Source organism: Malurus melanocephalus, unplaced genomic scaffold (assembly GCF_030028575.1).
Source record: "Malurus melanocephalus ecotype Western Australia unplaced genomic scaffold, MMel_1.1 scaffold_381, whole genome shotgun sequence".
NCBI lineage: Eukaryota > Metazoa > Chordata > Aves > Passeriformes > Maluridae > Malurus > Malurus melanocephalus.
The window spans coordinates 629,230-652,450 of record NW_026623613.1 but is presented as its reverse complement, the minus strand read 5'-3'; the positions used below and the strand labels follow the sequence as shown (position 1 = coordinate 652,450).

The following is a 23,221-nucleotide window of genomic DNA, read 5'->3' as shown; positions in this document are numbered from 1 at the left end:
CCCATCACCTTTTTGTGAGTCAGCAGGAACTGCAGGTGACAGTGTCCCCGCTCAGGATAGGTCTCTGTCCGTGGCTCCAGCTGGTACCATTGGTCATTCCAGCAGTGCAAGTCCTGCAGGCACAGAGGGACAAGAGGGAAGCCCTGGGCCGCCTTCCCAGGAGAAGGATCGTGTTCAGAGAGACCAGGGATCCTCACCCCACTGCTCACGGGGCAGGAAGGTTTTGTATTGGATTAAAATACACATGGACAGCGACAGAGTGGCACAGTGAGGGACCTGGCACGGGTTGGTGTGTGCGGGGCGGGATCCGGGCTGTGCTGGGCGCTCCCCGGGGTTGGGATCCCGCCCGGCTCCCGGAGCTTTCCCCTCGGAGCGCGGGATGCAGCGCTCACCTTGAGCCGAACCACCACGTTCCCCAGGAAATCGTCCTGCCCTTTGTCTTTGCGGGCTTCTTTGAAGATCCTGGAAGGCACAGGAGGGTGGGAAAGTGTCCTGCAGCTGCCACCCGCCCGCGTTCGGGCTGGGAAGGGTGACACCGGACATGCCACCCTCCTGTCCCTCCTCCCTCCTTCCAAGGGTGATTTTTACAATCCAGCAGGTGAATCAGCGTTTCCCAGCCCTCTTTCCTCGGCAGCCTTGGGGYCACAGCAGCACCAACCTTTTGAGGCCGTGCAGGTCCGTCAGCTCCCCCAGCTTGTGCCGCATCGACTCCACCACGTCCGAGTCCCTGCGGGGACAGAGGTGAAACCCCCCGAGGGGAAAGGGGGAAATGCAGGGGGTGGAAAAACAGAGCAGGGAGTTGTGATGAGGTGGAGAAGGGAAAGGTCAGGAGCAGGGAAGAGTGAGCCCTGAGGCCACCCCCAAACCCAGCCAAAATCTTCGAGCTGCTGTCCATCAATTAAATCAGGGTTTAGGACCAGCCTTGCCCGGGCACACCCTGCCCTGAGCCCTGGGAGTGATGGAAAAAGGGTCCCCAGCTGGTTTGTGGAGCTTTTTAAAGGTTCAGATTGAAGGAACACCCCAGGGACCCTCCCAGGAGGCAGAGCCTGCTCGGGGCAGGGTGTCGGGGTCCCTGGGGTGCGGTCACTCACCACATGTCCAGGTGGAAGCTGGCGCTCTCCACATCTTCAAACTCCCTGCGAGGCACCAGGGGAGGCTGTTACCGAGGGACACTCGAGGGGTGACCTCCACCCAGAGCCCCAAGCACCCCCTACCCCCCCCAGAGAGCGGAGCCGAGGGTTTGGGGTGCATTACAGGATGAACTTCTCRTCCCACACCGGGCTCAGGGTCTGGTTGATCACTTTGGTGCGGTGGATTTGATCTTCRGGGATGAGATCTTTGACCACAGCCTTCATCCTCTTCTTGTGGTCAGCGTGGGCTGGCTCCTGGCTCCTGGTCTCGATACCCAGCAGGCAGTAGGGGTCACTGAGCCCTGTGGGGATGGAGCTGTGGGAATTCTGCTCGGGAGCAGCAGCTGTCTCTTTTCCCCTTTTCCCCTTTTCCCACGGGACACCCATCCGCCTCCACTCACCGCTGACGTCTTTGCCCAAAATCCCCTTGGCTTCCTTCACAGTGGCTTTCAGGCAGTAAATGGGCTTCTGGAAAAGTGAAAAAAACAGCGCTGAATGTGCAGGGTCACAGCCCTATGAGGGAGGATCAGCCCTGCAAGGAAGGATGGGGCTCGAGCAGGACCACGCCATGAACTGCCACCAGGCAGTGACAACCCCAAATCCCAAACACAGGGCCCAGAGGCTCTGCAGCACCCAGCACCACCCCTGGGGACACTGGGGACACTGGGGACACTGGGGACACTGGGGACACTGACCTCCAGCTCCATGACCTGCTGCATGATGGCTCGGTGCTCCTCTGGCCCCATGCCGAACGCCTGTGTGGATATCGGGGCTGGTGATGGATGCTGCCCCATTAACAGGGCTGGAGCAGCCAGGGGCTTCCCTCTGCTCCCCGGGAGCCAGCTGCAGCCCCAGGGGATGGAGAGCAGCAAAGAGCCCAGCAGGAAGGATGGGGACCGRCTGAAAGCTCTTGAGGGAAAGCTTTCTTCCCACCACCCCCAGCCTGAGATAAACATTTCTCCCCAGGGTTGATATTTCCCAGCCCAGGCTGCTCCCAGCCCTCCAGCTGGACACTGCTGCTGCATCTTTAATGTGCTTGTTAACAATTCCCCCTGAGTGACCCTGCAGGGGACCAGAAAAATTATTATGGGCTCAAAAGAAGCAGAKARAAAGCGTGTGTGGGGTCAGGGMAAGTTCTGTGCAGGYGGGACAGGGCCCTTCCACYCCACCCCTGGAGCCTCTGCTCTAGTCCAAGCCCCCGGCACGTGGAAATCCCAACCTTTTTCAACCTTAATGTWCTCAAGTTTGGAAGCAGAGGTTTATTATTCAGCCTCCTGAGGATTGTGTGAATCACCAGAGTGAATCAAACCCTTGCAAAAACTCACTGAGCAAGTTTGGGGCATAACAAACCCCACCATCCCCTGCAGCTGGGCGGAGGGACAGGTCAGGGACGGGTTTTGGAGACCACCTTTTGCACGTAGGAGTAGAGCTGCTGGGGATCCCCGACGTGCTGCTGCTCGGGCTTGCCCAGGCGGTGGCGGATGGTGTAGAGAACCTCCTCGTAGAGCAGGGCCAGCTGTGGGGGACAGAGCTGTCACCTCCGTGGGGACAGCCAGTGGGACGTGTTCCCTGCATCCCCCAGGCCAGTGAGATCCTCCTCACAGCTCCCCAAGCTCCACTCCAGACCCTGCCACCCRCCCTGGCTGTGCCTGGGGACCTGAGCTGTGTCCCCAAGGCCCTGCAGTGCTGCCACCCCCTCCAGGGCCATCCGGGGACACCGTGGAGGGTCACACTCACCTCTTCCTTGGAGAACCGGTGGGACAGATCCATCTGGGGACACAAGAGAGGCACAGAGGTTTCCCGTCAAGAGCGTGGTTTGAGGAGGAAATGGTGGCCGGACAGGGCAGGGCAGCCAGGATGGGGTGGCATCAGCCACAGCCCGTGAGGGTGGGATGTTCCAAAGGATGCTGTGACACCCCACAGACACCCCACAGCTGAGRGAACACTGTCCCCATCTCGGGGGGCTTCACCCCAGCCCCATGAATTGAGGAGGGGGCTTTGAGAGCAGTGCCAGCAGCTGGGGGTGACCCYCAGGAGGTTGGAAAGCCAACCATGAACCCGTCACCACCCAAAACCACCACTGCAGCAGCACYAGGATGGACAGCAAAGCAGCTGGGGGACAGGGCAGGGGGMCAGRGCACAGAGAGCAGCTCCAGGCTGGGCAAGGAGATGCCAAAAGCCATCAGGATTTGATGATCCAAAGCTCTGAAAGCTGCAGGGGTGCACTGCTCATTCCCCACGTGAAGGATGAACAGCAGCAGCACTGACTCCCCAAACAGGAACTAAACCCAGAGGGTGGCACCACAGAGGAAGGGSAGCTGTGCCCCTGTGCCATCTGCTCCTGGCGCTGGAGCCTCTGGGAGGACGAGGAGGGGACACCAAAAAATGGGACAGAAAGTTTTGAAATGACTTTGGGCTTCTCTGTGCTGAGGAGAGTTCACAGCCACTCGTGCAGGGCTGGTGGGGATGGATGGATGGACAGATGGACAGATGGACAGACAGTCCCACCCGTGGGTCAGCCCAGGCCCCAAAGTGACCTTAGGATACCCCTAATAGGAAAAAAATAAACCAGCCCCGAGCTGGAACATGAACATTTGCTCATGGCAGATCTAGGGCTGGCATAATCCCCCGGCCATCTGGACTCAATTCAACCCTTCAGCCCCGGTGAGTTTAACCCTTGAGCTGCCGCTCTCTCACCTGCCCCCACGCCCCTTCCTGTACCCTGTGGAGGGTCCGGGGGGCTGTGGAGGCTCAGCAGCCCCTCAGGAGGGTCCCAGCCCGTTCCTTTCACTGCTGGCACTGTCCTGTGCCAAGGCAGGGGGGCACAGCCCCACCCCAAACCCTTCAGCATCCCCACGGGCAGCGCTGCCCCATGGCATTGCCCCAAACACTCTCCCAACCCCAAACACTCTCCCAGACCTACTCTCCACAGCCCAAACACATTCCCAGCCCCAAACACTCTCCCCAGCCCCAAGCACTCTGCTGCAAGCGCAGAGGGGACCGAAAAAGGGCTTTATTTCTGTGCTGCCGTCATTTATCAGCGAGACACAAGCGTCTGCTCCTTTCCCAGCAGCGGGGCAGCTCAGCAGGGCAGCGGGAGCGATCCCTGCGGGTTTTGGGGACAGCTCCCTGCTGTTCCCTCCCGGCCCCAAAGCCGGTGGCTGAGGGATCAGCTCCGAGCCCCGGAGCACACGGGACCGGCCGAGCTGGAGCTGAGCTGAGCTGAGCTGAGCCAGCGGGACGCGTTTGCTGCTGATCCCCACTCCGAAAACCCCCTCGGATCCAGGAATGTCCAGCTGGAACCCAGCTCTGGACACAGCCACCGGCATCACCCAGCGCGGCGGAGGGGGAGGCTGCGGGGACAGGGGCACTGGGAGGGGACAAACTCCCGGGCAGGGGGACATTGCCAGGACAGGGGACAAATCCCCGGGCAGGGGGACACTGCCAGGACAGGGGACAGGTCCCAGAGCAGGGGGACACTGCCAGGACAGGGGACAAACCCCCGGGCAGGGGGACATTGCCAGGACAGGGGACAGGTCCCAGAGCAGGGGGACACTGTCAGGACAGAGGACAAGTCCCCGGGCAGGGGGACACTGCCAGGACAGGGGACAAACCCCCGGGCAGGGGGACATTGCCAGGACAGGGGACAAATCCCGAGAAGGGGGACACTGCCAGGACAGGGGACAGATCCCAGAGCAGGGGGATACTGCCAGGACAGGGGATAAACCCCCGGCCAGGAGGACACTGCCAGGACAGATGATCCCGTGGGTCCAGCACGGGGATTGTGCCCTGTGCTCCCAGCAAGGGCAGAGCTGTCGGTGCCATCGCAGGGGACAGACACACGGACACGCAGAGCTGGGCTGGGCTGGGCTGGGCTGGGCTGGGCTGGGCTGGCCTAGAGCCGGGCTTTGGAGGAGCTGCCGGCAGCAGGGAGCCCAGAGGGGCCGGGAGGGGCTGGGGAGGCACAGCCAAGCTGAGAGGGGACCCTCAGTGGGGGCACAGAGCTGCAGCTGACCCCGTCCTCACCCGGGGGTGCATTTTTACACGGGTGTGGAACCCCCATGCCTTGGTCAGCCTTGCAAAGCATCACACCCCAGACACGGCCTCGGTCCCTTTTCTCATTCCCCTTTCACAGCCTCGGCACCCAGAACTGCCCCCAGGGCCCTCTGGGCACAGCCCCCCTGACCCTCACACCCCAAACATTCTCCCAGCCCCAAACACTCTCCCCAGCCCCACATACACTCCCAGCACTAAACATTCTCCCAGCCCCAAACACTCTCCCAGCCCCAAAGACTCTCCCCAGCCCCACTGTCCCAGCTCCAAACACCGTCCCCAGCCCCAAACATTTTCCCCAGCCCCAAACACTCTCCCAACCCCAAGCACTCTCCCAGCCCCAAACACTCTCCCCAGCCCCAAACACCCTCCGCAGCCCCATTCTCCCAACCCCAAACACTCTCCCAGCCCCAAACATTCTCCCCGGCCCCACTCTCCCAGCCCCACACACCCTCCCCAGCCCCCATTCTCCAGCCCACCTACCTCGGGGCTCTCCTCCCCAGGGAGGGTCCCCGGGGGTGTCCCACCCGCAGGATCCATCTCAGGGGGATGCTGAGCGTGGGGCAGGGCTGCAGCTCTGCCTCAAACTGCTGCTTCCCCCCTGCTCAGAGGAGGAAACCACAGACCTTATCACAGCGTGGCCATTTTAGCGGAGCGGAAACGCGCTCAGGGCTCCTTCCAGGCACCCCAACCCTGCTCCCCAGCACCCCCTGGGGTGGGTGGGGATGGGGACAAAAAGAAAGTGTCACATCCAGTCCCCGCTATCAGTTATGAGAGAAAAATCGGGAGCAAGTGGAGAGGAATTGTCTTGAGAAGGCAAAACTGAGCAGGGAAGGGGGTGATGGAGAGGAGTGGTGGGGGTGACCCGGAGGATCTGGGCTCTGATTTGCCTTTGGGATCCCTGAGAGCACAGACAGGGACCCTGCAGAGGGCACGGGGTGCCTTCAGCCCCGGGGGATGTGTTTGAAACCCCACGMAAAAACTGCAGGGTGAGAAATCCTTGCGACACCCAGGAGCCTTGCACAAGGYTGGGCTGAGAACAGACGCAGTAAAGAGCCGAAAACACCACTAAAAAGAGCCCGTGACCTTTTTCCCCAGTGGGACCTCCAGAAAGAGCTGCTCACTGAGAAAAAAAAGCAGCAAGAAACGAAGTTAGAAACTTAAAAACGTCAGCTTTCGTTCTCGTAAACGCTTTATCTGATTGCAGYGCGCCAGGCAGCGGTGCCCKCCCCGCGCTGATCCCTATCGGGGCKCTCTCCCCGATCACAAAATCACAAATTGGGTGGAGAAAGGCTTGGCTGGGCATCGGGAGGTGCCCAGGGAAGATCCTGGGTGCCTGCAGGGTCTGCAGGCGCGGCTGAGAGCAGCCTGGGCTTTGGAGGAGCTGTTGAGCTGCTTTTGCTGCGCCTCTGCCACAGCCTGGGCAAAGACAGAGAGCTCCGTGTCACTGCTGGGGTTTGGTGGCACTGCTGAGGAGCCACGGGCAAGGGGAGGTTTTGTCTTTCCAGTCGCCTCCTGGCGCCCAGATAGCCCAAAATCCACCAAAAAGATGCTTCAGATGCAGCACAGGAGGCAGAGGCTCCACRGGGGAACTGCACAGGCATTCGGGGATTTGTGCTGGATCCAAACACAGGAGGGGTTGAAAGGAGTGAGAGGGAGGTGTCTTTACAAACAAACTGTGGGGATGCTGGGACATGAGGGCAGATCCTGACAGGTGAGAGGAGCAATGGGAGGAACTGTAAATTCCACAGGAATTCCATCCATTGGCACAGACTGGTGCTGACCCAAGGCAGTGCTAAACCCCTGCACTGAGAGAAAAAGAACAGAGACACAAAGAATAAAAAAAAGGGTGGGGGGCTATGACCATTAGATGGGGTCTGTATTAGGGGATTTGGGGCAGTCTGTACCTCTCAAGTACCTCAGCCAGAGGGGAAAGAGAGAGAGAAATGCAGCTGAGAAATTGGGATAAAAAGGAGGCTGTGCCCTCCAACAATTTGAGAGACCCCATGGAAGAGCCCCATGACCTCTCCATTTATTGAATAAAGTTACAGCACTCTCTGTCTCCTTTTTGGACACAAACCTCTGGTGCTTGTGGATTAACATTCCCRACAACAGGAAGCCACAACCATGGAAACTGCTCTGGAGGGTTTGTGTCTGTCAGAGCAGTGAAGGACTCAGAGTCCATCACACAGAGCCCCACAGCTCGCTGGCTGCAGGCAGGGCTGCAGGAGGATGCTGGCAGTCCCTGTGAGAGGATCAGGGCAGGCAGCCAGTGCCTTCCAGCCCTGCTCTCATCTAATCCTTTAATTAAGGCAGGTTGTGCTGTTTTAGCTGTTTTAGGAGAGGCACAGTCTCGCTTTGCTCTGGAACCCTGTCAGAGCAGGTTATGAGGGCAAAAGGGGTTCCTGAAGCTGTGGGGYTGGGAGATGGAAAAAGGGCTGTGAGCATGGGCAGGTTGATGTGAGGGGCAGATTTTCTTTATCCACTTCAGCCAGCACAGGAATGCGGCCAAGGGGGATGCACAGCACAAACACAGTGAAGTGCCAGGGGCAGGGGATGCCAAAATAATCTGCAGAGATACAGCAGGACACCAAAAAGCTGAAATCCAGCTCTGAGGCTGTTCAGTGTTGTCCATTGAGGCCTGAAAAAGCTGCYWGAAATGRTGCCTTAGGATTTTTASCTTCTCTATTTTCATGTGTCTGTATTCTTGTACTTCTCTAGTACAGCACTAAAGCTGTTCTCCCATCTTTAGACAAAACAATTCCTCTCTGGGCCTGAAATCCAAGGACACTTYRCTRCCTCAGAGCTCYAAAATATGGAAACAACAGWGAAYTGGGGGGAGCAAGYTTRGGMTGGTTGRCATCWYMWYMYSWRRRKGYSWYWKKRGARWWKWGGSSCMMWATRTKWWWRWRASASARAWYWTAWAARRKGWRRAKMTCKYGWKWYWSAGWSYMYWTTKGGKKKWRSCYYMRGRRGRRGSYTTKKYYKSCCYWWAWKSWMCMRSMRGSCYKGRWTWAAWTTKKYYKYYTTTWWTYYYYTYMMYTTWKYYKRSCYYYKKTTYMARKWARGCYTTTTTTWWMMMWYMRKTWMMMWTYYKSYYYYCCCMRSYYSGSSMYKGRRSCSKKKYCYYMMCCCMWRMSYKGGGRMRATTCTGGTCCCTTTGCTGTCACAGATGCTCTGAGGTGCTGACCCAGCCTTGGCTTTGTCCAGCCTTCATCTATGGGCTCACCTTGGGCAAACAGTTTGAAATCATCTCCTCCCTCAGTGATGGAGGGGATGGGGTGGAGGAGCCGATTCCTCCCCCATGACACACAAAGGCAGTTTATCGATCTGGGACATCAGCGCTGTGCTCCGCTGCAAAATGTTGTCAGGGGGAAGGAGAGGAAAGTGCACCCTGGCCTTTGGAAATGATTGCTGCCATCTCTGCTTTTAGCTTTGATTGCAAAAGCAAAATCTGGCCCAGCAAAGAGCAAGCCCAGGGGTAAAGGCAGGACATGGACGCAGCATCTTTGAGCTGCTCACACCTTCCACTGCTTCTCACCAACAAAAAATAACAGCGGGCAGAGATGTCTTCTGCCTCAAGCAGCACAGAGAGAACAGCTGAAAGGGTTTAGACATCCCTCAAATCCACTTCTTTCCCCCTTCCAACGCTGAAGAATTAAAATCTGGTCCTAAATATTGCTCAGTTATCAGGCAGTCTCCCTCCAGCCAGGAGCTGGTGGCTGGGCTGGGGTTGTGCAGGGTTTAGAAAGGAAAAGTTCAGCTGCACTGTGGGATGGTCTGTTAAACATCACATCCCCCACCAGTTCCYCAGCTGGCCACTGGAAATGGCCAGGCACAGGGTGGGCAGCACACAGCTCCCATCAGAGGCCAGCACGGTTTTTAGGAAGGACTCTGTGCAGGGATCACATGGATTTGAGTCTCTGTGTGTGCCAAGCTGTTTGGTGATCAGGTCTCAAGAGCAGCAAATATCCTTCCCCCCCCCCCCCAAGTTGTACCAGCAGCCACCTGTTCTACGAAATACTGGTCACAAAAATCACTGAGCTCCARGATTTGCACCTCCAGTTACTCCTTGTCCAGGAAGCAATAAGAGAAACCCCAAAAGCAGCTCCAGAATGAGCAAAGGTTTCTGGTTAGTAGAGACAATCCTGATAAACTCCGTTCCCCACACTGACAGATAATTAGCAAAATATCCCAGATACATCAGTACTTTGCAAAGGGAGGGGGTCAGCACTCCCCAAAACAGCCCCCCCTTCCCACACTGTCAGTCTGCCTCTCAAAACAACCACCATATATATACACAGCATGGAGTGAAGCCTTACATTCCCTTTAAAAACAAATCATCCTAAAGGAAAACCCGTTATACCTGTCCCCAGTATAAATAAAGTCCACAGTTCACTTGTGAATGGGGTTACAGGTACTGCTGAGAAAGCAAATCTCCAAAGGATCACCCTTTTTGCAGGGARTCATCTTCCCCTTACAGGAAAACCTGCTAGGAGAGGACCTTCCACCAGCATTAACAGCAGTTTATCATCTCCTACCTCCCGTCTTGATCCCGCAGCCGCAGCCTGGCCTCACCCTTATCTCTCGGATGGAAATGGGCAAATCGTCAAAAAACTGATTTCAACATGTCCCTCCCTCCCTCACTTCTCCTTTTAAGCACGGGGCCGATGACTCTGCAAAAGCCAGCGGCGCCTGCCAGGCACTGGAAGGTGGACAGAGCCGGGAGCAGCAGGGCAGAGGAAAATGCTTTTAAAATGAGAGGGACATCCCTGGAGCCCCTCTTTGGGGCTGCCCAGGTGGGGCATCCCCCTGGGAACCTCTGGGTGCTGTGGGGCCAACGATTGCATGCCCAGGAGGGATGTCAGTGATCCCTCCCCRTTTCCTGTGGGGTTTTTCAGTTACCCCTGCCCTGACCCCACAGACTCCCGAGCACTTTGGGGGTACCTGGGAAGGATGTGGGGTGCACACAGCACCTCCCACCTCATCTGGGGCATCTTGGGAGGATGTCAAGGCAAACTCCATCCTTCTGGGAAGAGTAAAGGGGACTTCCAGCCACCCACACAGGACAGGGTGGTTGTGAAAGCTCTGTTCCCCTCTGGAGTCCCCTGCAGAAGCAGGGGTTTGGCACAAGAGGACATGCAAGGATGACTCTGAGGAGGTCACAGAGTTCATGTGCAGACCTGGCTGCCCCTCATTTGCCACCCAGCACCTTGTGACCTCTTTAAAATGCATTCACCATCCCTGTCATGTGCTGGGTATGCAGCAAGTGTTTCTTCCCCTTCCCTCTCATGGTGAGATAATCCAGTTTCAGACTGGATTTATCATCCCCTCACCGCAGGACTGGGGTCATGGATTGGGGACGGAATGGGGGTCATGGATTTCAAAGCCATTTTATTTGTTGGTTTGGGGGCTAAGTTCTGAGCTGCAGGACCTACAGCTGAGGAGGGACCATGGGGATGCTTGTGAAGCTGGAAGAATTTGGGGCTGAAGAACTTGGGGCACTTCCATGCCTCGATGGTGCCCATTAACAAGGTTATTCTGGAGCACAGGTACCAAATTATTGATCAGCTTCAGCACCTAATCACTCCTCCCTGTAGCTTTTCCACCAACAATTCTCCCCACAACACCTGCCAAAGCCCCTGAGGAGCCCCCCAAGCTCCAAAGAGCCAATGTTTGGATGATGGGAGGAGGCTGCAGGACAACCCCTCCCACCGCCCCCACATTCCAGACAGACACGCCAAAACATGGGATATTATTGCAGTCAGTCTGCRCTGCAGGGAGAGCCAGTGTGTCCCAGCCAGAGCCCAGCCCTTCAGAGCAAAGGACATGGAAAAGGAGGAGGAGGAGAATGAGACACAACTTGAGCAAGGGAAAGGAAAAGTTTAGAAAGACGGGATTTGTTGAGCTGAGCTCGTAAATGAAGCCGAGCTTGTACCTTTTGCTCCAGCGTCCAGAAACCATAGGAACCGTGCAGGAAATGGCAGGCAGGCTGCAGGAGCCAGCAGGGAGGGATCCTGGTCCGTTTGCACCCGAGGTGTGCGATCCAGCAGGTACAAGTCCCTGCTCCTGCTCCCCGTGACGTGGGACACTCCAGYACCACCGGGGCCTCTCTGGGTGGCGCAGGGCCAGCCCTGGAGCAGGGAGGGTGCTGAAATTCTGGTTCCAGTCTCTTGGAGCTGAGTCACTGCAGAGAGCAGGCAGGTGAGGGACATCTGCAGAGGGAGCCTTCACTGATCCCCACCCTGCACATCCCAGCGTTTCGTCCCCACCCACAAACGCCACATTTGTCACCTGTGCAGCTCTAACCTGAAACGCCTCCTGACCACAGCCTGCCTCAGCAAAACTCAGCTCCAGCACACCCCTGGCTGCTCTTTACAGCTTTACAGAGGGGCCTGTGATGCAGCAAGAGCTGCTCACGGGTGAGGGCTGGCCCTGCTCCTGGCTCTGCTCCTGGATGCTCTGGAACAGCTGGATCCAAAGTTCACCCCACGCCTCCAGCAGTGCTTGTGAAGGGAGACAGAGCTGAGAGCCAAAGCTCATCAATCAGTGTCCATCGTGTGGCAGAGACACAGTCTGACCATCTACAGCCGTGAGAGTAGGGGGAAGTCCTCATCATTTCCAGAGGAAGGCACACACAGAGGACAGGGAGGTGCTGAACTCCAGTCCCTACAACTGCTCAGTGCATCCCCCCAGTTAGAAATAAATGAATATAAAATGATGATTTTTATGGAACAGGTCTCATGAAGCTGCAGCACTTGATGTAACACCTGGGCAGAATAGTGTGGAGGAAGAGGAAGGCTCCATTTCTGCCTTTGTCTGGAGGCAACCCTAGGCAAGCACACACAGGATGGGGTGACCCTTCCAGGGATTCTTAATCCCTCAGGATGGGGTAATCCTTTCCAGGGTAAAGACCTTCCCCAGCCCCTGGGGAAAGCACCAGGATTTCAGGGCTGACARTATGAAATCTGTCAGCAGCACCTGCGGTTCCTGCAGCAACACTTCTTTGCACAAGATCTCAAAGCACTTTGGAAATACCCAGTTACCCCACACTGTCCAGAGGAGGGGAACAGCCACATTTCCCAGCACCAGGGGCAGGAGAGACCTCTCAAATGAAGAGCCCGAGTCACATCAAAGAGACAGAACTGTGCACGGTGGTGGGGAAAGCTGYCTTGGCCAAAGGATCCAACACTAATTGTTCCCCATGCCTCCTCTATGCCTTCAGTGGCACAATACCATCCAAATATTGGAATTTAATGGTACCGATCTGGCTGTCACATGGCAGCATTCTGCTGCACAGCTGGTTAATCATTGAGGCAGGGGCCAGACCTGGAGACGTGTTCATGCACAACATTTCCTCCTGCCCTACTCCCACCCCGCTTCCAGAGCAGCAGCAGACTTCACAGCACTTTCCTGCTTTAATATTTAAAACCTTCAGTGTGGGTTGGCTGACCCTTCCACTGTGCCTGAGCCCTTTCCCAGGCAGAGAACAGCTCCAGCTTCCATCAGGGAGATGGCAGCGAGTGCTGAGTACCAAAGCCAAATTTGGGGGTTCTGGCAGGGATTCTCAGCAGCACCCAAAAATCTGGATTCCCAAATCGTGGTGCTCCACTCAGCCCAACCCCTGCCTGATCCTTGCTGGCTGTGTGGCTTGCCCACCCTTTTGGCCCCACAGTTTCAGCATTCCCAAAATCTGCTTCACTTCACATCAGCACACTCCAAGCACACYGAGACCACGCCCAATCTCTTTTTTTGGCTTGCTCCTCCTCTCTTCCCCACAGACCGTGCCCAGCTCCAGCCTGGGGGGAATGGGAACATCCAACCTCAAACCACAGTGGAAAGCCCACAGCTCCAAATCCAGATTTAGCCACTGACACCCGTGCTAAGGAATATTTCATTTATTCCAGCCTGACTCATCCTTTGAATGTATTTCCCTTTTGCCAGACAGAAACCTCATGGTGTCTGTGCAGGTCTTGCCACTTCTCCACTCTAAGGGAAATGACTCAGCTTGAACCATGGAGCAGAGTTCCCATGGGAGCAGATACATAAATATTTCTCTCTCAAGCASACTTAGGTTGAAGAAAGGTTTTTAAAAAGCCCTCATGGATTTGCTGTAATTGTGGGCCTAAGAGCTGCACAGGGAGTGGGGCTGGGCAAGAGATATGGAAAGTTCATGCAATCTGTGTTTTCTAGGATTCTGTCTGGGAGTAGAGGGCAACTGGGAATGAGCCAGAGCAKAAAGGTTTCAGCAGCATCTAACAGTTGGACAGATGTGATTGAGGAAACCTTGAAATAATTTAATTCACAAAATAGGATTTATTCAGCTCCTAYTGGACTGTAAAATTTTATCTCAAAGCTTTCCTCCTTCACCCACCTACTTCACAGAAAACAAACACAAGTGGCTCAGCCAGCCTGAAAATGCAGTTTAACAGCCATATGAGAGGATGAAAGGTAAAAAGGATGTAAAAATGAGCAGAATGTGGAAATGTGCACCYTGGCTGGTCAGGGAATTCAGGAGAATGAAGGCAGCCAGCAGCTGCTGGGAAGAGGAATGAAGGCAAGCAGGGTTTGGATACCTGGGGAGCAGCTTCTGGGTAACTCCTGTTTGACAGGTGCCAGTGTGAGCCAGGGGGACTGACCAGAACCTGATCCTACCTGCAACACTTCTCTCCTGCCCTTCCAAGTGAGACTGACACACCTGGTTCAGCTCAGAGGGAGGAACAGCTCTGGCACTGGGACAGGAGCACAGGTGGAGCACACCTGAGAGAGCTCTGACCTCAGTGGGCAGAAACACCCTGGCACCTCAGTACACTTACAGGAAAAAAAGGATAAAATTGTGGATTGCTTCTAATTAGAAACATATTTTAGAGGTATTAATGATGCTGCATCCCTCAGCTTCTTCTTGCAAAGTTAAACAGTAAAACTGGTTGCAACTTTTACAAGGACAATTGGTCTGGAAAAAAGAGCTGGGTGACATCTGGATAGAGTAAAGCAGCTGCTTCACCAGCTTCCAACAGGAATTGTGAAATGGGAGTTTGCTGAAACATTTTAACATCTTATTTTCATTTTACAAAGTCATCAAAGAGAAATCAAGCAACTGATGTCACCAGGGAAGAGACACAAACCCAATCCAAGGGATTTTGCTTCTTTCTCTCCCCATCCAAAGTTACCAACCCACCAGAAGTTTGCCCACTCACACACACACACCCCAAATTTTGAGCTGATTTCTCTTTACTTCACAGTCTTGGCAAAACAAATCTGCATTCAAAAGTCATTTCACATTAATATATTAATCAAATGCTTTCAAAATAAATATTTTTTTAAATAACCATTTTTTACATCATCGCAGTAGCAATTCTAGAAAAGTCAGTGCACAAACAGTAGCAATTTCATTATTCAGCTAAATTCAAACAAAAAGAAAACAAGAGGTGGACCTTTCTTTTCTCCAAGCAGGCTGCATGCAGCAAGTCTCAGCAGTTCCCTAGCACAGGATCTTCTGTCACACTTTGCTGGGAATGATTTTCTCTCTCAGCTGTCAGAAGTCAGTCAAGTGTGACTTGTGCAAAGCTTTGTACAACACAAAAGTTTCACAGCCCAGATTCTGATCAGTCCTGCAGAGGTTCTGCACTGGAATTGTTGCTAGTGAGACCAAGGAATCAACGCTATGAGGAGTCCGTGTTCAGGTGGCTGGGAATTCACAGCTGGACCAGGAATGCAAACAGCAATAAACAACACTTTGTACCTTACAGCTTATTCCAATGTTTTGCATATTCTCTCAAGTGCTTCCAGGGCAGAAGTAAAGCAATTACTTTCTGCCCATTAGCTGTTAATTCACCAGGTAAATCACAGCAGGAGGATACTTCACTGGCCAAAAAGTGTAACTCGTTACAACGAAGGAAAAACAAAAGTGCATTGTGGACTATGAAGAGAGCATTTGGGATTTAGTGAACTCACATATCTAACTGGAAAAYAGAGACAACAGAAGCATTAGTGTTCCCATGGGATTTAAACTGGTCAGATGCTACTGGAGAACCCTGTGAAGAGCAATGTCTGACGAAGGGAAGTTGCTCAGCGTTGTCACACAGTGCGCAGCAGGGAAATTTGAAGGGCTACCAGATTATTTGTTACGATTGTCAGGAGTGATTTTGACTGAAAAAAACAAACCCAAGAAATTTGAATACATATCTGAAAAATGTCCTAAGTGTGTATTTCCTTTGAGATCCCAAAGGTTCCATTTAAGATCTTTCTCAGGAGCAAAGCGTTGGATGTGAYACTCTGGGTTGAAAGGAATAACCAGAGGCATCCCTCTGTCCAGAAGTGCTCTTGGGTGCACACTAAGGTAAATCCAAGATACCTCCCACCTCAAGAGCCTTGTTTCCATGTCATGATCATATTAATTAGCATTTTGGARCAGATGCTGACTCTAAAGAGGTACAATTTAAGCATCAGAAGAAACAGAGCTAAGGGAAGTAAGCACGGATGAAGAGAACCCCCAGCTGTAGCAATGCTGCGCACAGGGAGGAGGGAATGCTGCAGGACAGCAAACCCTCAGAGCTCCAGAKGTGACCCAGGCTGCCAAAATCCTTCCCTTTACTCTGCACAGACCTACAACTAGAGCCCCTGAAAGCAGTGTGCCTTGGGGGAAGGCTCTAYTCCTCAGTGCTATGGACCGTGCCYCAGAATTCTGCCAAAATGGAAAAAAAAGAAAGCAACGAGTTGTGGAGAAGTTCTGTGTCAGCTTATTGGTTTTTCTTGTCCTCTGGTGGGAAGTATGGAGGAGGAGGTGGCTGGTCCTGCAAAATAAAGAAAAAAGAACATCAGTGMATGGCTAAGAATAAAAAAATTAAACTCAACCCCCCATAAAAACTCTAAGACACTAACAAACTATGCTGTGCCACTGAGAGAAGATCTGCCAGACACACACCTGGGCTCTCCCTGCAAAGCCAGAGCAGCACAGGGACTCACCGTGGGCATGTAGACATTGTGGGGGTTGCCTGGGCTGTAGTAAGCACTGGCAGCAGCTTCAGCAGCCTTGGCTTCAGCTGTCACAGGGACAGAAGTGACAGGTTAGGGACACACTGAGAATTCTGGCAATAAAACAAGAGCTGCACATATTCCTGGCCATCAAGAGTTACTAACAGAGCACCATATGACCAGTGCTCAAGTTGCAAAATAGCTACAAACACAATGGAGCATTATCTCTTCCCGTTGCCACAGAATTGTCAACTCCCAGTGAAACAGACCAAGATTCAGTTTGGAAATGTCACCTGGGACTTGCCTGTCAGCCATAAATAAATGCTGGCTGCTGCCTTGCCTAAATACAGACAATATCCTTTATAAACAGGCAGTGAACAAACCATCCTTCCTGGGAGTGGAAACACAAGGCAAAACAAAAATCAGCACAAGTTTATAGCAGCTCAGGGAATTCATGCATTAAAGGTGGCAATTTATGAGGGTAATCCAGATCCTCGATTTCTGCAGAACACAAAAATCTTGTACGACACTCTGGAGCAGTGCCGCTTTCCAAATAATAGTTCAAAGATGAATGGTTGTTTATTCAAACYAAAGAGAAGAGTTAAAACCTTATCCAAACAAATAATATGTTTATCTTCAAGAGATCTATGGCTGTGTCCAACCACAACAGCTTTTTTCATTTTTATAAATCCCTAAGGAGTGAAAAATGAGGCCGATATTTCCCCAGCTCTTTTCCATCATCTCTTCCTCTGCCCCATRTTGCCTAAGCAAAAATAATCAGAGTGAAACAGGGGAAGGGGGAGCAAATATCACCAAAGCCACAGTTGTGAATTAAAATGGACCACAAACATATTTCACCATCMATTTCTTTCTGCTCATCCATTAGGGCAAGATTACCCCCCAGGAGAATCACAAATTATAATTTTTCTGTCAAAAGAAAAATAAATCCAGTTGTAAAATGCCCACTAATGGTGTCTCCCCTGTAGAGAATCAGGCTGGCCTCCAGACTGAGCTGGATATAGAAAGCTGGAGATTGAGGGAGCTCCCTAATCCCTTTTATAAATGAATTTCAACTTCTAAGTAGAGCTTCAAAGTTCCCCAAAATACAAGAAACCAYATCTGTTTCATTCATAACATAAAACTGCTGTGAGTTCTTTCACCTGGACACACTCCTTACCTGCAGGAGTGGAGGGCAGGTCTGGGCCACTGACAGGGGGYGGTTCCATGGGCCCTGGGTATGGTGGGGGTGGAAGTTGCATGTAGCCCATGTTTCCATCTGCCACAGGAGGACCAGGATAAAAATCTGTCAGGAAAGSGAATCACACAGCAACAGACTTAACTCCTCTGGGTGGAGTTATCAACCAAAAAAAGCCAAGGCAAACATAATTAAACTCARGAACATAAGCTACACAAGTCATCACTAAAACACTGTGTAAAATCTGTGTTTCTTTCCCTTTTTACCTATTTTAATTCTTACTGAGCAGAATAATCCCCTGCCTCAGCTCCCAGGTTTACCTGGAGGAGGTGGTGGGTATGGATAGCCCCCGCTAGCTGCAGGTGGTGCAAAAGCATAGGATCCATTGGGCATGTAGGAATAGCCATAGGCTCCACTGGGAATTTCACCTCTGGAGACTGGAAAAGCAAAGACAAGACCTCGTCAGAACATCATGCCTGCATCAGATGCAGGCCAAAAACTCAAGCAAACTTAGAGAGTCCTTATTAGAAAAACAATTAAGTTTTATCCCAACAATCTCCTGCTCACTGGATGTAAAAAAATACTTTTTAAAGCAAGCTTCAGGTACAGGGAAGTGTCCTAAACCCACAAAACTCTGGCAGACAACACCAGTCTTCCATACCTTGTGATGCCACCTGCAGCATCCGCTGCCCAAATTCAATTGCACCCCCAGCYGAAAAGGTCATCTTGAACGTGGCAGATCCTTCCCAGCCACCTGAGGGAGGAAAGACAACACTCAGGAGAAAGGAGAAACCATTTCCATGATATTTAGGTTACATGCTGTATCTACAGATGCTCTGTCTATAATTCTTTAAAGAGCTTATCCTAAAAATCCAAGTTAAAAAAAAAAAAGCAGAGGAAGTGGCAGAATTATGGTATCATCAGAAAAACTGAGACTGGGGTATTGTCAGGTCAAGAGACACTTGAAGCAGAACCATCCATGAGGGAGAGCTTCAAAAGCTTTCTGGAGTTGTGGTTGCTGCCACAGCAGCTGCCACGGGCTGAGCTATCAGAAGTGCTGGATTTGCTCTTGCTTTGGATAAGATTAGTGCAGAAGACAGGGATTTGGTTAATCCYGTTTGCTAAAAAGCCTTTGCAACTACACCTAACTGTCAGCTGCAAATTAGTTTGGGAGTCTGAGTGCCCAATGAAGCAAAGAGCTTAATGAAAAACATGGTCCACATAAATCMATTAGAGCTCATGGAAGATACTTCAAGTCAGGATAATAATAATGAAAAATCAAACAAATTAGTGACATCTCACATTACAGAATAAAAAAGAAAAACATGCACAGTCCAGAGTYCCAAGAAAGCATCAAAGCAGAAGCTGTGCTGAAACAGAAACAAGTAGATTAAAGAGCCTTTTAAGCTAAACCAGGCTCTCATGGCTGTTAAGACAACATCATCATTAAAAGAGATGGCCTCAGGGGAAAATTCACACAGATTCAGCTAAAGCCCTTTGCCTTTCACATATTTTAGTTCGTCATTACTGCTCAGGCTCCCTCTCATGCTGGATGGTCCCACTCGGCTCCCATGAAGAAGTTACAATCTGACTTCAGGATTCCAGCTGAAGGCTCCTAATCCTTGTGCTGTGATTTCCATGCCACAACTACCAGACTGAATCAAGCTGAGGATGAAAGTTTGCTGAACTCTGTGCCTTTGGTAAAAAAAAAAACCAAAAAAAAAAACCAAAAAAAACACGTCAAAACCAGTATTATGCTTGAAAATGTCTGCCACAACCTTCTCATTGAGTTTAAAGTGAAACAGCCCCTAAAATTCCTTGATTTCAAAGCAGTCCATTCCCTTCCAAGTGCCATTTTCACTGCCTGGATGCACTACAGCAGCAGTTCACCTGTCCTTGAACTGCACAAGAAACATGACTGAGAAAGTGTTCTGGGGATCTGCACCTGAATCCAAACAGAGCCAGGAAGAATCCCAAACAGATGGATCTGGATGCAGGCGGGGCAGGTAACCCCAAGTGACCAAAGGAAAATGTCATCCTTGCTCTTGCTGATCCCATTCTGATGTTTATTTGCTGAGATGACTTGGTTCATTAAACTTAATATTTTGCAGAGGACAAGCAMGAGATGGGATACAGAGCAGATCTGCTCATTGTAACTGAACAGGGAGCTGATAAGGGGARTATTTTTAGCGGCCAAAGAAAAAAACACATTTTAGCAGGACTGAGAACCCACTTGGTCAGTGTCAAGTATTGGCTAGCCAGGRTTTTGCTATGATTGAGCAGCTGAACTGAGACACAGAACATACACTATGTGATATTTACCTCCTGCCTCTGCTTTCACTGTGCCCTTGATATAATTTGCTCCAAACACTGGCTGCTTAATCTCACAATCCTTCAACAAATAAAAGGGCATCACGAATGACTGCATAGCATCCTTCCCCTTCGATACAAAGATAACCTGAAAAGAAAATAACATTACAAGAGCTACTCAAAACAAACAGGAAACACAGCCCTGATTTATTATCTGAACAGACTTCTCCATGGACTGAAACTCCCTCCCACATCACCAGTTCTGCAAGCCAAAAGCTACACAGAACAGCCCCAGGGGTAAACCAAATCCTCAAGGTAATAAAGCTTTCCAGGAAGTCCCTTGTCAGATAATGCTCCTCCCAGCTTCCAGAGAACTCGCTGCTCACACRGCTGTGATTTAGCATTCAGTGTTTSCAGACCTTTGCTAATTTCCAATTTGAAGATGTCTGATGGACTAAACAGCTGCCTGTAGAAGAACTAATCAGATTTATTATCTGCTGACAAACAGATGTGAAATGCCACGAATTCATAATGCTTTCCAGAGGGACAGGATGAGCCACACTTCAAGCAGGAGTAGATTATCCTGACTTTTGTGCATTGAGGACATTTAAATACAGACTCCWGGGCCGTTATCTCCTTACCCGACATAAAGCCTTTCACCACTTACCCGGTAGGGAGTCAGGAAAACACTGCCTTTCTTGGTCCCTTTGAAGGCATCTGGCATCGGCTCCAGATCACTGAAGGTAATTTCCACATGGTCATAGGTCATCAAAACACTGAGAAAAGAGACAAGTGTTACAGCTCAAGGCAGAAATGCACCATGCACAGAAGTTTACTGACCTACTAAAACCACCTGTATCCTCAAGCCGCCTGAGCAGACAAAAATCAGTTCTGGTTTGCCTGGTTGGTTTGTTTTTTTGTTTTTTTTTTTTTTTTTTTCTGGCAGCAGCAACTGAAGGAGCACTGGCTGCTTCTCCCCTCCTCAGTGTGCTGACACAGCTGTCTGCATAACAAGGCAGCAAAGCCGGTCAACTGAACCGATCAGGATATCAAGACTTTTTTTTTGTTTTGTTTTAAATTGTTTTGCATTTCTGCTGGATCAGYTCCCCCACAACAGAGGAAGGACTGCAGGAGAAGGAACTGCTCAGGCTGGCTTATGCAACACGGCTGTTGAAGGTCTCACCACAGCTCAAACACCTCTGACACAAAAATGTGATCCAGAGGAATTCCCCTTCCTTGCCMCAAGACTTCATTAACTCATGCTGCCTGCACTGATTCCTTAACTCTCAGTTAGAAACTGACCTGATTAAAACCTTGGCATGGACACAGCAGGTAACTTGTACTGACATTACAGCACCCACAATAGGGACTCTAATCCCTAAAGCTGCAGAAACCTCCACCAGCTCTATCTTTGGCAGCTGACGTGTTTCCATCCTCAGTTATTTGCYTTTCCCTTCTGCTCTTAAATACCTGTCCCTCCAGGAAAAGCTCGGGAAGGGCAGTGGGACCAGCTCTGTTCAGGCTGCTGCAATTCAGCCGGATCAACCCAGGCACAGGCAGGCCCTGATYCAAAGCAGGCTGACAGTGGGAACAGCAACACCTTCAGCTGCGGCAGTTCTCTCAATGAATGCAAATTTAAGCACCTGAATCGATCTTACTAAACCCTTCTAAGAAAGGCCGCATCCCAAGTGGCAGTCAGACACAGAATTCCTACACCAATGTTTAAGTGGTCCCGTGGAAAGAAGCCCTGAAGGATGAACCACTCCTTTGTCCCCGAAGCAGATGACTGCCACGTCAGAACCACGCTGGCAGACAGAGGGTGCGGACAGCCCTTTGCCATGCAGACAGAGGCAGCTCTGTGCAGGCTTTACCGTTTCCATGGTTATATCCCAGCACCTTTTTCCAGCACTGTTGCTCCTTGCCGCACACACAGAAAGGGGGCTGTGCTCCAGGAACCCGGCGAACCACAGCGGGCAGCCTTTGATSTGAGGCACGATGGAGCTGCAGCATCCCCGAGGGGGAGGCCTGGACCCAGATCACCTGGGCGGGAGCTGAGCTCTACCAGCCCTCCCTGAGCCCTCGGGGAAGGTGATGGGACAGCAGCAAGAGCCAGCAGCAGGCTGGGGGACAGGCTGGCTGCTGAGGGAAGCGGTGTAAGGGGGGAAGGCCCGCGGTTGAAACCCAGCAGAGCTCTCTCCACGAAGGCCTTGGGGCAGGGGGATACGTACAGCTCCTAGCCCATATGGAGAAGATGAGAGGATGAGGAACGCCGGCACCGAGAGAGTTAAACCACCCCCTTTACCCGCCTCACCCCCTCAGCACGCCCCCCATTCCCCACACAACCCTGAGGGGGAAGGCAAGAGGAGGGCAGGGGGAGAAGGCAGCTCGCCGCTATCCCCCGGCTCCCGCGGCCGGAGGAAGGGAGAAGGGGATAGCACCTCACTTCTCGCTGTTGTTAACGATGACGCCGCCGCCTTCCGAGTGGTTCTTGTTGAGCGCCATCGCCRCCTCCTCCGCCTCCTCCTCCTCCTCACAGCATCGATGCCGCCTTGCGCCTGCGCGGGAAAACRGTGCGGGCGTCACTGGGGCCGAGAGGCATGCTGGGAGTCGTAGTCATCGCCACGAACACATTAGCGCGCTCTGCCAGGCCGCGCGGTGCMTGCTGGGAGTTGTAGTMCACCACATCCCTGYATTAGCCCGCTGCCATTTGTYAGTGCATTCTGGGAGTTGTAGTCCGAAACGCACGAGCGTAACGCCCTCCCGGGTTGCCGCGCGGTGCATGCTGGGAGTTGTAGGCCGACCGCCATGACACCCCTCCCTCCGCCTCAGGGCCTGGCCCCCTGACTATTTATAGTTGTGATGTTCCATAGAATAAAATAAAAATAACCCCGCATATCTGGCCGTTCTGCACATGAAATGAGGCTTAGCCCCTTAAACAGCAAAGATGTTCTATTTCCAACAATTTTTAAAATTCCTATTTGATGCGCATTTCTYGTTCCATACATTTGCAAACAGATTTTCGATCCTGTTATCGGCTGCTTTCTGTGATGGAATCAAGCGCATCCAAAAAACTACTCCTTTATACTGGAGTGTGTTAAACTGTAAGGGCTTACCAGTTGTCCTATTAACAAGCTCGGACTGTGTCTGTGTGTCTGTCTGTGTGTCTGTCTGTCAGGAACCTGGGAGCAGGAAAATACCTGTGGCATTTGCAGATGTGCAGGAAGGGTTGAAACTCCTGCCTCCAGGTGTGCAAGTAGGAAGAATCCATAAAAAATTAATGATTGCATAACTTCATCAAAAATAGAAGCCTTGCAAAATGAATCAACTGTTTTGAAGGGCTCCCTCAAATCAATGATTGACAACTGTGTACCAATAATATACGAATAAGATMATATATAGCCCTAAATTATATATTTTTAGATGGATTTGAGCTTTTCCCTGGGTTTGCAGCCAGGAAAACGACATAATGGAAACCAGATTTAAATAAATGCAGTGACATAATCTGTACGGTTTCTTGGCAAGAAAAGGACAAGTTTGTGCTTTTCATATCCGCTTTTTC

The 23,221-nt window shown here is 51.9% G+C and overlaps 2 protein-coding genes across 4 annotated transcripts in view; both read right to left on the bottom strand.

Annotated features, from left to right (window-relative positions):
- UNC13D (unc-13 homolog D) overlaps window positions 1-6,293 on the bottom strand; it is a 16,792-nt gene extending 10,499 nt beyond the window's left edge. Inside the window, 10 exon segments of the mRNA XM_057378980.1 lie at window positions 9-113; window positions 393-462; window positions 659-727; window positions 1,092-1,136; window positions 1,255-1,432; window positions 1,532-1,598; window positions 1,826-1,885; window positions 2,539-2,646; window positions 2,868-2,900; window positions 5,667-6,293. Of these exon segments, the coding sequence (XP_057234963.1) occupies window positions 9-113; window positions 393-462; window positions 659-727; window positions 1,092-1,136; window positions 1,255-1,432; window positions 1,532-1,598; window positions 1,826-1,885; window positions 2,539-2,646; window positions 2,868-2,900; window positions 5,667-5,723 (792 nt within the window). The 5' untranslated portion in view covers window positions 5,724-6,293.
- An 8,090-nt stretch (window positions 6,294-14,383) lies between these two features.
- Window positions 14,384-22,222, bottom strand: WBP2 (WW domain binding protein 2). 3 transcript variants are annotated; one of them, XM_057378954.1, is made up of 8 exons: window positions 22,106-22,222; window positions 20,330-20,438; window positions 19,675-19,810; window positions 18,014-18,106; window positions 17,673-17,789; window positions 17,335-17,433; window positions 16,149-16,225; window positions 14,384-15,976 (listed from the first exon to the last, which is right to left on the bottom strand). In XM_057378954.1, exons 1-8 carry the CDS (start codon window positions 22,162-22,164, stop codon window positions 15,923-15,925), a joined length of 744 nt encoding a protein of 247 aa, XP_057234937.1. In that variant the 5' UTR covers window positions 22,165-22,222; the 3' UTR covers window positions 14,384-15,922. The 3 variants fall into 3 exon arrangements, with proteins under 3 accessions (XP_057234937.1, XP_057234936.1, XP_057234938.1); XM_057378953.1 differs by having other exon boundaries at window positions 14,385-15,976; window positions 17,335-17,460; window positions 22,106-22,221; XM_057378955.1 differs by having other exon boundaries at window positions 14,385-15,976; window positions 17,335-17,460; window positions 22,101-22,163.
- Between the last annotated feature and the right edge of the window lie 999 nt (window positions 22,223-23,221).